We start from the raw sequence: 15,389 nt of genomic DNA on the forward strand, positions 1-15,389 counted from the left end.
AAAGTTAATAAAAGTTGCATGGAGGGGGCTGGTGAGATGGCTCAGCGGGGAAGAGCACCGACTGCTCTTCAGAAGGTCATGAGTTCAATTCCCAGCAACCACATGGTGGCTCACAACCACCTGTAATGAGATCTGACGCCCTCTTCTGGTGCATCTGAAGACAGCAAAAGTGTACCTACATATAATAAATAAATAAATCTTAAAAAAAAAAAAAAAGTTGCATGGAAGAATTTAAAAGGAAGTTGAAAATGTTTCCCCATAAAGGTTAATGGAGAGGCCACATTTATTAACAGATGAAATTCCTGTAAAGGGAGTTCTAAGAACTCAATGTTGGACTCAGGTCTTAAGGGCTCAATCAAATCCGTTACACAGAGCCAGAGTGAAGTGAGCGACGCCAGGCCAGCTTGTACACAGATGCTTTTATTTGGATGTTAATAGATTTCAACATTGTCTGCAAGATTCTCTTACAATGCAAAGTTTTTTTCATATATTAAAAAACTCAACTTAATCAGTGTAATTGCTGTATTAATGTGAAAACCTTACAACAAAATGTAGTATTGGTATGTGTGAAGTCAGTTCCCATGAACGTATGGCTGCTGCCTGCATGTCTGGCATCTTCAGAAAACTGAAGAATATAAACGAACAGTAAAAAAAGATGACTTAAGATGCCTAACATGTTTATGATTACAAATCTTGCAAAAAACAACAAAGCAGTTAACTGGAGGATTCAACCCATACCAACCCAAATATGTACTATGTCCCATAAGCCCAGGCTTATATACAATATATTAACATGAGGATTCAACCAATACCAACCCAAATATGTGCTATGTCCCATAAGCCCAGGCTTATATACAATATATTAGCATTTGTGTTAACTTAATGCTCAAGAAAAATTATGTCTTAAAATATGTAGCATTTGTCTGAGATATTTTACTTTGGCAACTAGAGATTATTATATCCAATGCAGCTAAAGGCTACATTTTTTAAAAAATGAATTATGTGCTATTATTACCCCAAAGTAACTGAAATGATATAGAATGATTTTTTTTCCACAATCATTGGTTTTACAAAGCAAAATTTCTGTGAGAAGTTCATTAATTAGAAAAAATAAACATATTTAACAGGCTAAGAAGATTCAAATTGTTTTACCTATTTGTTATCAAGAAGGCATAATCTTAATACCAACACACTTATCTTTTACTTCTCACTAACATATAGTATGCAAAAACTAGCAATTGGATTTAAAGCTTAAAACCCTTTAGGTCTACTGTTGAAGAACTAGGCATTAAAATATTCAGTAGTCCCATTTCTATTAACAGAGTTTTAAAAATCTTAAGCTGTCTGGTTTGGTGTGAGGCATGGTGGTGTTCTGGTCTTCGTAGGAACCTGCTTGGGAATAGTTGAATCCATTAGTTAACTTCAGAACTTGCCATCATTTGCTTATCTTTTCACACAGTGCAAGTGGTGCTCGCTCTTTCCATCTCTCATAGCAGCAAGCCGATTCTGCTACTTTCCATAGCAGCATACTTCAGGAGTGGAGAGGGAGAGAGTGTGTCAATTATAAATAATTCAAACTACAGTGTACAATTCTATTTGCCTGTCAGTGTTTAGATTGACAGCACACCATTATACATCTCAAAAAATTACATAAAATCTCTACCACATAAGCAAAGACATTCTTTCAAAAAGAGATAAAATAAGTGCAAACACCTAAACAGGCAACTGAAGCAACTGTTGTAACCTGGAAACACAAAACATTGATAAAAGGACAAAAAATCTGTATAAATAAAAGATAATATTTTCTACATCTGAAACATTGAGTAAATACAATAAACTTCTAAGTGCAGACTGTTTTAGGGAGCAAGGTACCATATTGTTTTTTAAACAAAATGAAAATTTCAAACACATATACAAATCACCGGATTAATTTATATGACCCTCCAATATAATTTAAAAAGAAAATATTAAATTATTATTTAGTACATTTTAGAACTACTTTATAACCAACATGATTTAAAAGGATATAGTGCAATATTTAGGTAGATGTGACATACAGTTTAGATTTTGTATTCGTTGCAGCTATAGCTTAACTATTTCATACTTGAAAGTCAAAGTTATTCTTTACTATGTTAGCTGTAATGGCAAGAAACAACACTGGCTTCTAGACACCCTGTATATATAAATATCTACATTTAAGCTTTAAAAATGAAAATAAGTTATAAAAACAGACATCTTTCCAATTTACAAAGTTTTCTTGCTCCTACATACTGTACAATACATTCAACAAAATTCTCAGCTCTTCTGAGACTTATGAAGAAATACTGACTCTTTACTAGTAAGAAAAAGCCCATTTTCAATGCTTTTTTAGTACTATGCACAAATAAATATCCTTAACACTGTAGTTAATTTCATTGTTTCTAAAAAATACCAAAATTAGTAGTGCAACTTGTAGCTTCCTTGTGACTTCTTCCCACTGTGTTTCTTTATAAATGGTAGTCTAAGGAAATCAGCACATATGCAAAAGGACTTCATAAAGCCTCTGTGCTTCCTAAACTAGAGTTTCAGAGGTCACACAGACTTAACTTGTTTATAACAGATTACAGCCTTGAGAAAGTAGAGACATATCCTGTAAAGAAATTATGTGGGAATTTACTTTAGAATACCCATGAACATGCTTATGTTCCCATTTTTGTTCTTTAAAAACAAATTGTAAAACTCTCATTTCTTAAAAATATAAATAATAAATTTGCCTACCCCTTACTTTAAGTGGCTTATTAGTTTTTTGCCTGTTCAATATAGAAAAAAACGTGAACCATTTTAGGAATGTATTAAAACCTTTAAAAGAATTAATTGAGACAAATTTCATTGCAACCTAATTTAGCATAAAATACAGTAACGGGGTAGGGCATTTTATCAGCTTTAGTAACAGTTAAAGTATTAGAGCTCTTGATGTGCTGCTGGTGGCTGTGTAAGTACTCAGATATCTTCTCGCTTGTTCAGTCATGATAAGTTGGTCTTCTGTCTTCCCATATACCACTGTTTCCCATTCACAATTTGACTATGAAGGAAAGATCAATAGTGATGTGAAAATTAGTAAAATTAAATACCCAACACTTCATAATTAGAGAGAAAGAGAGAAAGAGAGAGAGATGTGTATCATGCCACAACATATGTGAAAGTCAAAAAACAACTTTCAAGAGTTAGTCCTGCCAGGCAGTGGTGGCGCACGCCTTTAATCCCAGCACTTGGGAGGCAGAGGCAGGAGGATTTCTGAGTTTGAGGCCAGCCTGGTCTACAGAGTGAGTTCAAGGACAGCCAGGGCTACACAGAGAAACCCTGTCTCGAGGAAAAAAAAAAAAAAAAGAGTTGTCCTCTCATTCTCCCATGTAAGCTGCAGAACTGAACTCAGGCCCTCAGGACTGGCTGCAAGCACCTTTACCCACTAAGCCACATTACCAATCCATACAACTAGACTTTTAAAAATCAATTGTTTTGTCTAGGAATTTTGTAAGTAATTGCTTTAAAAATGCTTTGATAACATTGTATCTTTTAAAATGAGATGCTATATTTTTAAATACATACTAAAATATTTATGATCAATTTTGTGCAATTATTACAATTATGTATATTGTTCACTGGCCTATAATGATGTGTAATAGTTTTGTTACCAACAACTCCCCACAAATCAAATGGATAATAATAGGGAAAAAATAATCCCTTTTTGCCCTCTAATTTTGCAAACACTTTAAAGAGAGGAGCTGGAGATGTAGCCCATTGGCAGATTATTTGTAAAGCATGTGGGAGCCCAGGTTTGGACCCCAGTACCAGAGAGAGAGAGAGAGAGAGAGAAACAGAGAGAGAGAGAGAGAGAGAGAGAGAGAGAGAGAGAGAGAGAGAGAGAGAGAAAGAGAGAGAAACTTAAAGGGAAGATGTAATATCAAAAGGGAACAAGGAGTACACCCTCTTTGTTTTCTTCCTTATCAAAGGATAAAGGTTTCTATATTAATATGTAAGAGCTACTATATAGTAAACTTTTCCAAGAAGCTCTAAGTTAACTAAACACCGGGAGTTAAAAACATTTTAAACAACTAAGGGCATGCATTATGTCACTCTCTGAAAGACATAGCTCAAGATAGACAAGTAGCTACTATATCTGATTGTCAAAGATGTTTTCAAGGAATGCTCAAATGTCAGGGAATTTACTCTGCAGACAGTGTGCCATAAAGTAGAAATCTTCTCTAATCTTCCTCTCTGGGAAAACTCCTAAAATAACAGGGAAGAATTTCTCCAGCCTTCATTTCCATCTATTTACTGGACACACAGGAAAAGGGGGAAATTTTTGGTTTTATAGCTTTAATCTACAAAGTTTATTGGGAGCCATTATACAAACAAAATCATGCTGAAATGCTTCTAATTACTTACCATTTCAAGAGAACAAATATGGCTATCTATTTTTATTGTACAGGTAAAGAAGTGCCAGAAGTGGATTTAAATATTTATGCACCCCTACACACACACACACACACACACACACACACAATTAGGGAATCACCAAAGGGCCAGACATGCTGTCAAAAGTCTGTGCCTCAGGATATAGGAAGCTGAAGCTACAGGATTATGAGTTCAAGTCCAGCTACATAATGAGGAAAGATCTTGTCTCAAAACAACAACAAAAGTGAGCAAAAAACTCAAAACAAAACAAATAAACAAGCAAACAAAAAAATAGCTGAAAAATCTCTGGCTACAATTCCAATTGTATAGATATGTGAACTGATGAATGAGTCTCTCTCAAACCCAAACCTGCTTTCAGTGACAAAATAATCATTTTTTATTGTACTTGTCAATTTAAACTTTAAAAGAAAAAGTATAACTTGTGATCAGTAAGTTTAAAGTGATCATTGACTAAGCAATAACAAAAATCACTAGAGAAACTTATGAATCCATACCTGAAGACTCTTTTCCAATTTGACAGCTTTACAAGTGTTAGGGTTTGGTCTCTTTTTAGTAAGTGTATATGTTTTGTTGGCTGAATTTATATCTTGTTTTTCAGGAGTCAAGTTGCACCTATTGTCATGTATTTCCAATAATGGTATCATTAATAAAGATGTTGTAAGAATATTTTCTGACTAAGAGAAAAAAGAAAGAGGAAAATAACTAATTCAAAAACAGAGACAAGAGACTACTGAGTAAATGGCAATGGAAGCCCTGCTCACTTTCCTCCTGGGAAGCATTTGGCGCTATAATAACATCTCACTAATTACATAAAATAAATGTCTAGTTCTATAGTAATATCTTGATAATTACATAAAATAAATTTCTAGTGCTATAGTAATATCTGGTAATTTCATAAAATAATAAAACTTAAAGCTTTGTGAACCTCCATTTTTTGACATCATACAAAAAGCTAACTTAAAATAAAACAAGTTTAAAAAATTCATATATTCTTCATAGATGATAGATCCTCTCTGAACTAGGTAAAAATAATCCTAAATTTTCTGTGACTCTCTTTTAAATTATCTGGCCAAGCAATCCATACGAAATGAGAACAACCACGACTTAGGATAGCCATTTAAAAACATGGATGGATTCTTTACAAACCTGCATGTCTGAAATGTCTTCAGTCAGTAGCTGAGTGCCTGGTTCTTCTTTGTCCCAGCTCTCTAAGGCTAGTGATTTTCTGACTTTCTTCACAGATGCAGAGTGCTAAGAAAAAAAATTTATAAGTAACATTATAGCCAAGTCTCTCAGACATGATAAACATTGATTTATTGCATGGACAAGCACATCTGCAATCACAGTTCTCAGCAAGTTTGGAAGTTTGAGGGCAGCCAAAATCCCATAAAGACCAGCCTCTAACTCTAAAGAAGAAGCGCATGCACAATACTCAACATTACCTCTTGTTTGCAGCTTTTGTAAGTAGGTTCATCTTCCTCTTTGAGGAATATATCTGTTCCAGTTTCTTCTTTTAAAACTTCTCGAATGTCTTCTTCCAAAAAGGCAAGTGGCTGGGACTAAATTATTTTTAAGAGTTTTAGAAGTCAACTGCCAGAAATTCCTCTCCCCCACCCCCACCCCCACCCCGTATAGAAAAACCAGCCCTTTGCCCTGGTAAGACACCAAGCCTAACAACCCAAGTTCTATCCCTAGAGGCCATGATGGAAGGAGAGAATTATTCCCCAAAACTGTCCTCTAGCCTCTTCAGGAGCATCCTGGCATGCACACACCCACAATAATAATAAATAGTTGAATTTTTTAATTTTTTTAAAACTTTTGTACTTTTCCAATATTAACAAAATTATCTCCTACTTGCTATATTTAAATTATTAATAAGTTTATAGCAAAAATAATTACTTAAAAATATTAATGAATTCCCCCACTAAAATTACTAAAAATAGAATGAAATTTAAGTCAATATTAAAGAAACCAAATTTAAGTCACATTTTTACTTCTAATAAACTTATAAAAAATTTGTATGCCTAGAATGTTCTGGGTTTTTCTGAGGCATTTTAAAGGTAACAATTTATGAGAATACAAATAGCTAAAACATTTCACATATGTATTAATTTGTAAACTATTGTTACCACAGCTACAAAATAGTATTAGTAACAACTAAGCTGTCACTACATTGAAACTAGAGACAAGCCCCTTTATTTGTATTGTTTCTTTCAGCTTTACAAGAAAAAAAAAAACAAAAACTGGGGCATACTTAAAAACTTGTACATAGAAGAAAAAAACTGAACTTCTGACCCATTAGTTTCCTAAGCAACATTAAAGAGATTACCTATATCAAAATATTAGTGATACTACTAACTACATACATGTTTTAACATTAAGCATGCCACTAACAATTGTTTTCTTCTAGTTAACATGAAAACATAAAAATTTAAAATAAACCAAGCAAAGGGTTATTTAAAAGCCAAGGAAGATTAACACAAATTCATATTCATAAATTAAGAAATAAGATGTTTCGGTTTCAATGAACACTTTTTTACTAAAAAATTCAAAATGGTAAAAACCAGGTTTTTTTTTTTTTATTAAAACTAGGAAAGTGCTTGAAAATAAAGAGTGTACATACCACAATCTTAAGAGGGCCGTATTTCTTTTCCTGAGCAGCAAGTGCATTCTTAAAAGGAGTGGGAGTTCTTGGTGTGGTGCCCAATAGAGATCTTCTAATAGTAGGTGTTCTAAACCTTGTCATTCATTCAGATATTTTTATTATTGTCACAATGTGAGTTCATATATGTTAACAAAAGCAAAATCATATAAAAACATAAGCTACATTTTTATATAGACATGATTTTTAGTGTATCACAGAGCTATCTAATTAAATTATGGTTGCCTAAAGTATACTCAAATTTTTTTTTTTTTTTTTTTGGTTTTTCGAGACAGGGTTTCTCTGTGTAGCCCTGGCTGTCCTAGAACTCACTCCATAGACTAGGCTGGCCTCGAACTCAGAAATCCGCCTGCCTCTGCCTCCCAAGTGCTGGGATTAAAGGTGTGCGCCACCACTGCCCAGCATACTCAAATAATTTTAAAGAAGAAAAAATGACTTAGAAAAAAGTACTAAGAATATTTTGCTTGCAATAAAATTTTTATGCTAATTTTAGCCAGTTTCCAGTATTCTACAGAAATAAGAGGATGTGACTTTAAAAACAATTAATAACAAACTTCTAAATCCTATTGAACTAAAGATTATGGATACACCATTCATGTAAATAAAATGCTGACATACTTCTGTTTTCCCTAACATAATTATTTAATACAGACTTACCCTACATTTTCTTTTTGATCTTTGGGGGTTGCTTCCTTCTGAAGAGGAGTTGTAATGAGAACTTTCTGCCCACAAATTGGGGTTGATGTAAAGGAAGGGTTTTCTATATTAAGTTGTTCATTTCCAGGACATGTGTTAAAAAACTAAATGAGGAAAAGAATTCAGACAATTTTTAGAACATCAAAGTTCCTGTGTAAATATCATACTGCTAAGACTTCTCTATTGTCTTAGGAAAAGATTCTCAGTAATATTACATTTACATTCTACTTCTTGGAAATTAAGCTTCATAAAGGCAAGAAATTTGTTTTGTTCACTGCTGCCTCCCAGCACTTAAACAGATTAGCACATAATAAACATTTAAGAAACAGTGACTTAAAAGTAGCCATGCTTTATAACAGCACAAACATTTAAAACAGTACACCATAAAGTACTGATCTACAGAAACTATATATGTTGTTACAACAATTATCTCCCAGTCTTACTCAAGAGTATAACTGAAAAAATAACTGTGAATAATGCCAAGTGTATTTTTCTCTGAGATATCTTGAACTCGGAATAGAGTAACAGACTGGGCATGGTATGTGTACCTATAGAGACAGTGCTTTGCTCATTTACTGAAAGTTAACTGCCAGGCAAACTTCTCTGTCTAGAGACAGTACAGATACTTTAAGCAGACGATACATGAGTTCACTTTCTAAACTATACAATGAGACTTATATCATACTATTATGAAATCCTAATTTACTTTTGTAGCTAGCAGACTAGCAGTAGTGCCACTTATAAGTACAATCTACTCAAGCTCTATCACTCCTGTCTCCTAATATTTGAATCGTCTCACTTAGAATTAAATATCAACTCTTTCACAGGATAAAATCCAAATGTCGTGGGATGTAAGTACCATCTACTTGCTTTCTAGATAAAGTTGACTTCAGTAAAAATTACTAACAATATAAAGCTCTGGAAATGGAAAACCTCATCTTCCCTGGGATAATTCTGAACTTTGAGAGCTAGAGGAAGAATAAATAAACCATTAACATTGTAGACCATGCAAATTGCATTACCTCAAACACTTTCAGATCAAAGTAGCTATGTATTATCATAGCCTATTATCTTCCCAACCTTAAAACACACCTCCAATAATATTCCAGAATTCTCCATATTTGACCATTAAGCTCCCTAATTCTCTCAAAAAACGTTTTTAACATCTATGCGATGTTTAATGCTGTTAACTTAACAAACCCTAGAGTCATCTGGAAAATGGGCTTGTGCCAGCTTGTGAGGCCTTTAATGGTTTAAGTGAGGTGGCAAAACCCAGCCTAAAAGTAAAGGAACATTTCTCAATTAGCAGATTCTGGATGGCCTCAGAAACAAAACTAAGCAGCAACAGCAGCGTGTATTCATGCATGCATTCATAGCTTTCTTCTGGCTATGGATATTGACATGAGCAGCTATCTCAAATTCTACCACCGTGAAGTGACTTCCACAACACTGTCACCTGGAACTGGGGGCTAAAATAACTCTATCCTTCCCTCCTTACATTGCTTGTCAGGATATTTTATCTCAGCAACAAGAAAAAAATTAAGATATCAAAACACTTTCAGCAAACAGTAGTTGCTGCATTTTAAAACTTATTCCCTTTGGCTTCCAATGTTATTTGAAAGAAGATTAACAGGAGATGCTGTAGAGACACGCCTTGTACCACAGTAAGAGCCAAGATTTTAAACTCTACTAAATATAAAACAAACAAATAGACTTTATATATTCATGTTCATTTAAGAAAATACTAATAGTGATGTATTATTTTTAAGTATACAGTTAATATGTTTGGAGTTATTTAAAATTTATATTGAGAAAAATGTATTTTCACTATTGCTGTAGACAAGCATCTACGTAAGACTGTTAAATTGATTGTGGTTTTATATCAAACAACTTTTATAATACTTATTTTTATTGTTATAATATTTTATAAATTTTAAGGAATATGACAAAAAAAGATATTGTAGGTATTGAAGGTGGGGGTCTCTGGGAGGAACGGTGGTAAAAAAGGGAAACAAAAATGTGAATCAATTCTATTTAATTAAAATATGTTTTTAAATGTTAAAAAAAATAAAAACAAAAACAAAAAAAGAAGAGACACATAGCCTGGAATATAATAAGTGCCCAATAAAAAAATAGTCCTAATGTATACATGTTTCTTGGAACATCACTAAAGAGTAAAGCAGGTAGTCTTGGACATCAAAACATGAAGTAATTATAGTAAACTGCTGTCTTCATTTCTGCCAAAGAATGTCAAAGAGGAAAATTAACATATAAATGAAAATCTAAATTGCAGTATGTAGATAAGGTCTCTTTACACCATGTCAGAATATATGCTGAACAACCAAGAATCAGAGAATCATACTGGATCTTAATCTCAGCTCTGCACTAGAGACCTTTGAGCAAATAAAGCATCTTACTTCTTAGGGGCCAGTTTCCTCAGTCTTATCAAGAAATAGTACTATATGACAAAACTTTCTTTTTAATTCTTGAAATTCTATGGTGCTATGATACAAATATTACCCTTTGTGAAATACTTTCTGGGTTTACCATTCTCATGCATACAATTAAACATACCTATTTTTGTGTTAACAAAACAGCCAATTGCTTTTAAAGATACTAAAGATCTAGTATTAGTCTAGCTTGTCAACATTGGCAAACATAAAACACTAGTACCTGAGAAGGAGAAAATGGTAGTGTTTTCACTGGTGTGTGTTTTAGTGCCACATTACTGACTTCACTGAGTGAGCCATCACTAAGCTCATTGCCTGCAGACTGACCCACTCGCATTCTTTTCTTCTTTCTGAGGATGGTTGGTGGAGTGCTAAACTTGACCACATTTGGGGATGTTAGAGGAATAACTTCACTGTCTCCACCATTACAACTGTTCTTTTTCCCCTCAAGCACAAGACTGACGTTAAACTGACATTCCATAGCTCCTTCATTATGTTGAATTCTCATTAATTTAACTGGAGTAGACTTGACAGGAGAAGCAGCAGCATCAGAAAGATCAAAACTGGTAACATCACTCCATGCTACAGGATCCTAGAAAAAAAAAATGAACTCTTCACTAAAGTTAAACTGTAACAGTTTAATATGGGGGCAGGAGAGATGGCTCAGCGGTTAAGAGAGCTGAGTGCTCTTCTTAAGGTCCTGAGTTCAAATTCCAGCAACCACATGGTGGCTCACACCATCCGTAATGAGATCTGATGCCCTCTTCTGGGGTGTCTGAAGACAGCTATAGTGTACTTACATATAATAAATAAATAAATCTTAAAAAAAACAGTTTAATATGATCTGAACATATGATAATTTTTAATAAGTTATTTACTCATTTTGACCAGTAAAAACAAGCTTTGTCTAAACATCTTTCTTTAATTAAGCATAACCCTAAACCTTAGAAGAAAATATTATAATTTTTTATAATACCAAGATAATGTTTCATTTAACACAGTAGCTGAAATTTACTGTCAAAATATTTTACATAAAAAGAGCAGATTATTTTAGGTTATTATTAAAAAATAATTTATCATAAAACCATTCTATTTAACAAGAAAATACCATGAAACTCTACAACCATTTGGTAATATGTATGGAACATATACTTTGATTTAGAAATTCAATTCAGCCAAGTATATAAATCGTCATGATTCAACAACAAAGCCTTCTATTAGTGTTACTTGTTATTGGTGATACTGAAAATCTAGATACCCTCAAAACACACAATTACAGTGATGTATTAAGTAAATAAAATGCCTTTCAGTCATATGATGGAATACTATAAAACATCTAAAATTCATGTTTAAAAAATATATTTAAGATCCAGACATGGTGGTACACACTTTAACCCCAGCACTCAGGAAACAGAAGCAGACAGATTTCTGTAAGTTCAAAGCCAGCCTGATCTCATAGTGAGTTTCAGGCCAGACAGGAATATACAGTTAGACCTTGCTCAAAAATTATATGTATGCTGAGAAACCAAAGACAGGCTCATGACATAAGTAAAAGATAAAAATATAACAAATTATATATTTGTGTTTATATACATCAAATGATCAAGTCTAAATGTAAAGGGGATTTTAATTTTCCTTTTTATACTTTCCCTAGTTTCGAACATTCTAATATATTTGTGTAATTCATCTAATAAACAATGAATTGTTTTTAATTGTATAAACATCATTTTAAGATATACACTTAGCCGGGCAGTGGTGGCGCACACCTCTAATTGCAGCACTTGGGAGGCAGAGGCAGGTGAATTTCTGAGTTCCAGGCCAGCCTGGTCTACAGAGTGAGTTCCAGGACAGCCAGGGCTACACAGAGAAACCCTGTCTCAAAAAAAAAAAAAACCAAAAACAAAAACAAACAAACAAACAAAAAAAAACAAGATACATATTTCAGAACTTAAAACTTTAATTTTTTTTTTGTGAGAAACTTCTACAAAAGAGATCAAAATTAGGCATGCTTAACATTTAAGTTGGTTTATTTACTATTAAGTTGTTTGTTAAATACTTAAACTAAGATTCTACATGAGATTACAAAATTAATTTCATAGTTTCAAACTTACCGATTCAATAAGTTCCAGAGTTTCTGCAAATTCTGGGATGGTCTGTAGAGAAGACAGCACAGCATTTGCCTCTACAGCTAGAAACTTTGTGGGGGAATTCTGCTGAGCAGAAACAGTCTGATTTTCATCCATGCTGTAAAGCTCAGTGGTGTGCTCCTCAGGATTACTCAGTGTGTTAGACATACTATCATCCATGAGGAAACTACCAGACCAGCTAGGAAAGCTGCCAGGTTGCTAAAAGTATAAAAGAAATTTGAGTATTATTTGCCATTCTCAATGTAGGCATGAATTTAGATTTTAAATGATAAATTTCAATAACATACTTCATATCATTTTAGCTAAAAATATATAGTACCCAAATACAGCCTTTCTTCAATATTAGTATATAATTTGTTTCCACTAAATCTCATACTTTAGCCAGGCAGTGATGGTGCACGCCTTTAATCCCAGCACTTGGGAGGCAGAGGGGGGCGGGTTTCTGAGTTCAAGGCCAGCCTAGTCTACAGAGTGAGTTCCAGGACAGCCAGGGCTACACAGAGACCTCATACCTTGGCTAGATTTCCTTTTCCTAAATAATATTTTAACTATTAAAGTCACTGTCAGTAAAATTAGCACTTAATAAAGACCTAAAACCTGGCCTCATTCCACAATCCCACTCACAACTCCCCTTTTACGAGAACACCAAGCTATAGCATTTTTAACCCTGATGACATTCTTTCACTCTGGAGAGCCTCCTTACATACTGTTGTTTTCTTTATCTAGAACATTCCCTAACCCACCATCCACAAAAAGTGCTAGTCTTGATTAAAGACTATTTAACTATTTAACTATCAAGAAGTATGCCGTGTGACTGACAATACACTTTTATCTCTTCTATTTACAATATTGCTTTAATTCACCTATTTTGCTAATATATAGTTATCCTGAGTTTCAACTAAATTCAAATAGGACTTCTTCCAAGAACATATCTCAACTGTGAATTTAAAGTACATATTTCTCCTCAATTCTTCTAAAACTAAGTGACTTATTTCATGCTACACTATTCTATTCCTCATCTCTGTTCTCACTGAAGATTAAGTACTCTGCTATCATGGGCTACACTAGTTTTCTTTCTCTCTTTAGAAACAAGGCCAAGGCATTTTACTTATCTCGGAAGCCTCCTTTTCTGCTCTTATGATGATGAGATCTTGAAGACTCATGAAGGAAAGATAACTTGTAATATGTATTGCACTATTCAATAGAACTTTCTGAAATATGAAAGTATTTCTTTATCTTTAGCAAATGAGTATGGGAACCAGCAGTCATATGTGCAGAATGAGGCTGGTGCACATGAGAATTTTTACATTATATTTTAAATTAAATATAGCTAGTAACAATAATATTCTTAAGAACATACTTCCCATTTAAAAAAAAAAAATCACTCAATAAATGGTTTCTACTGTTTAAAAAAAATCAGGACTGGACAGACGTCTCTGTGGACAAGAGTATTTGCTGCTGTTCCAGAGGATCCAAGGTTCAGTTCACAGCACCCACATGTGAGCTCAAAACTATCTACATCTCCAGTTTCCAAGGATCTTACACTCTCTTCTGACCTCCATGGGTACTGCACACACATGATGCACAGACACAAATGCAGGCAAAATACCCATACACGTTAAATAAATAAATAACCAACCAACCAAAGAGGGAGGCCACTAGACCAAACAGAAAAACCATAGCATTGCTAATATACAGACCTAATCTTAATCTCTAATGAATTCCATCTACTTTAATTAATTAATTAATTAATATGAGAACCACCAAGAATACACATGAAATAGCTAAGTACAGCATAATAGAATTCAGTAAAATAATAGCTATTATCGTACATCTGGTTAAAAAATAAATTTGTATGAAGCCTAAACTACGGGCTAAAGTAACTTCCCTCTAGGATTTAAAATAGCCCATTTAACCACACTTTGACAGTAAGTTTTAAAAAGAAGTTAGCATATAAAATGTGAACTACTTGAGCTAGTATGTTTTTGTTATTAAATGAGACAGATATACTGCCTCCTGAGCCAAGGTACTGTTATTAGTTTTAAAATATTTATTCTTTGATAACTTCATACATGCATACAATGTACCTTGATCATTTCCACCTGCCACTCCCCTTCTGTATCCCCCACACCCTCCTAGCATGTCCCCAACACTATTATTTAAAAAAAAAAAAAAAAAAAAAAAAAAAAACTGGACTGGAAAGATGGCTCAGCAGTTTAGAACACTGGCTGATTCCCAGCACCCACTGGCCTCCTCAGGCATCTCATATATGCAGTACACAAATAGACGTGTAGACAAAACACCCATACACATACAATAAAATGAAAAAATAACATTTGTAATTTTAAAAACGTGATTTTTTTGTTGTTGTTGTTTTTGTTTCAAAGCACTTGGGAAACATTGGAAAAGGCTCCTACCACGGAGCTACATCTCAGTCCAAAAATTCTCAAAATGGCTTAAATATGACATAGCCATCTACAAATAAGGATATTTGTCATTTCTTTAACAAAGCTAAAATTATCATTAAAATAAGCACATTTGCAATCTTATTATTTACTGATAGGATATAGTTTCAAAATAAAAACTGCCTTTCCTATAGTAAAATCTCATCTATAATAATTATTATAACATGTCATTTAAATACCCTCTTAAATCATGTAAGATAATATCAGTTGTTTCATGATACTAATTAAAGATGTCAGTTTATTCTCTCAGAGTGATGCTATCTTGAGTTCCCTTAACTCTCAATATTTTTGCCCTCTCATTAAGTCTCAAGTCAAGAAGGGGAAAAGCAAGTTTTCTCAGTGCTAACACTGAAGCCAAGATCAAATGTATATTAGACAAATTCTCTGCCAGTGAGCTGTAGGCCCAGTCTAAGAAAACCTATCTCTAAAAATAAAGACTCTAGATATCAGTTTAAACTTCTGAAATTCTCATCTAAGTATAAATGTACATTTTTTTCTCTAATCCATCTAGCAT

General features: G+C 33.5%; 1 protein-coding gene across 3 annotated transcripts in view; it reads right to left on the bottom strand.

Moving 5' to 3' along the window:
• Positions 1 to 402: 402 nt before the first annotated feature.
• Mybl1 (MYB proto-oncogene like 1) overlaps positions 403 to 15,389 on the bottom strand; it is a 37,393-nt gene continuing 22,406 nt past the window's right edge. For 2 of the 3 annotated variants that reach the window (XM_031366809.1, XM_031366807.1), the window contains 8 exons: positions 12,375 to 12,608; positions 10,487 to 10,855; positions 7,775 to 7,917; positions 7,079 to 7,193; positions 5,898 to 6,014; positions 5,602 to 5,706; positions 4,950 to 5,129; positions 403 to 3,061 (listed from right to left, as the gene is read on the bottom strand). In XM_031366809.1, coding sequence (XP_031222669.1) covers positions 2,933 to 3,061; positions 4,950 to 5,129; positions 5,602 to 5,706; positions 5,898 to 6,014; positions 7,079 to 7,193; positions 7,775 to 7,917; positions 10,487 to 10,855; positions 12,375 to 12,608 — 1,392 coding nt within the window. In that variant the 3' untranslated portion in view covers positions 403 to 2,932. The remainder of the gene's footprint in view (positions 3,062 to 4,949; positions 5,130 to 5,601; positions 5,707 to 5,897; positions 6,015 to 7,078; positions 7,194 to 7,774; positions 7,918 to 10,486; positions 10,856 to 12,374; positions 12,609 to 15,389) is intronic. The other variant, XM_031366810.1, reaches the window with a different exon arrangement.

This window comes from Mastomys coucha, unplaced genomic scaffold (genome assembly GCF_008632895.1).
Source record: "Mastomys coucha isolate ucsf_1 unplaced genomic scaffold, UCSF_Mcou_1 pScaffold14, whole genome shotgun sequence".
Taxonomy (NCBI): Eukaryota; Metazoa; Chordata; class Mammalia; order Rodentia; family Muridae; genus Mastomys; species Mastomys coucha.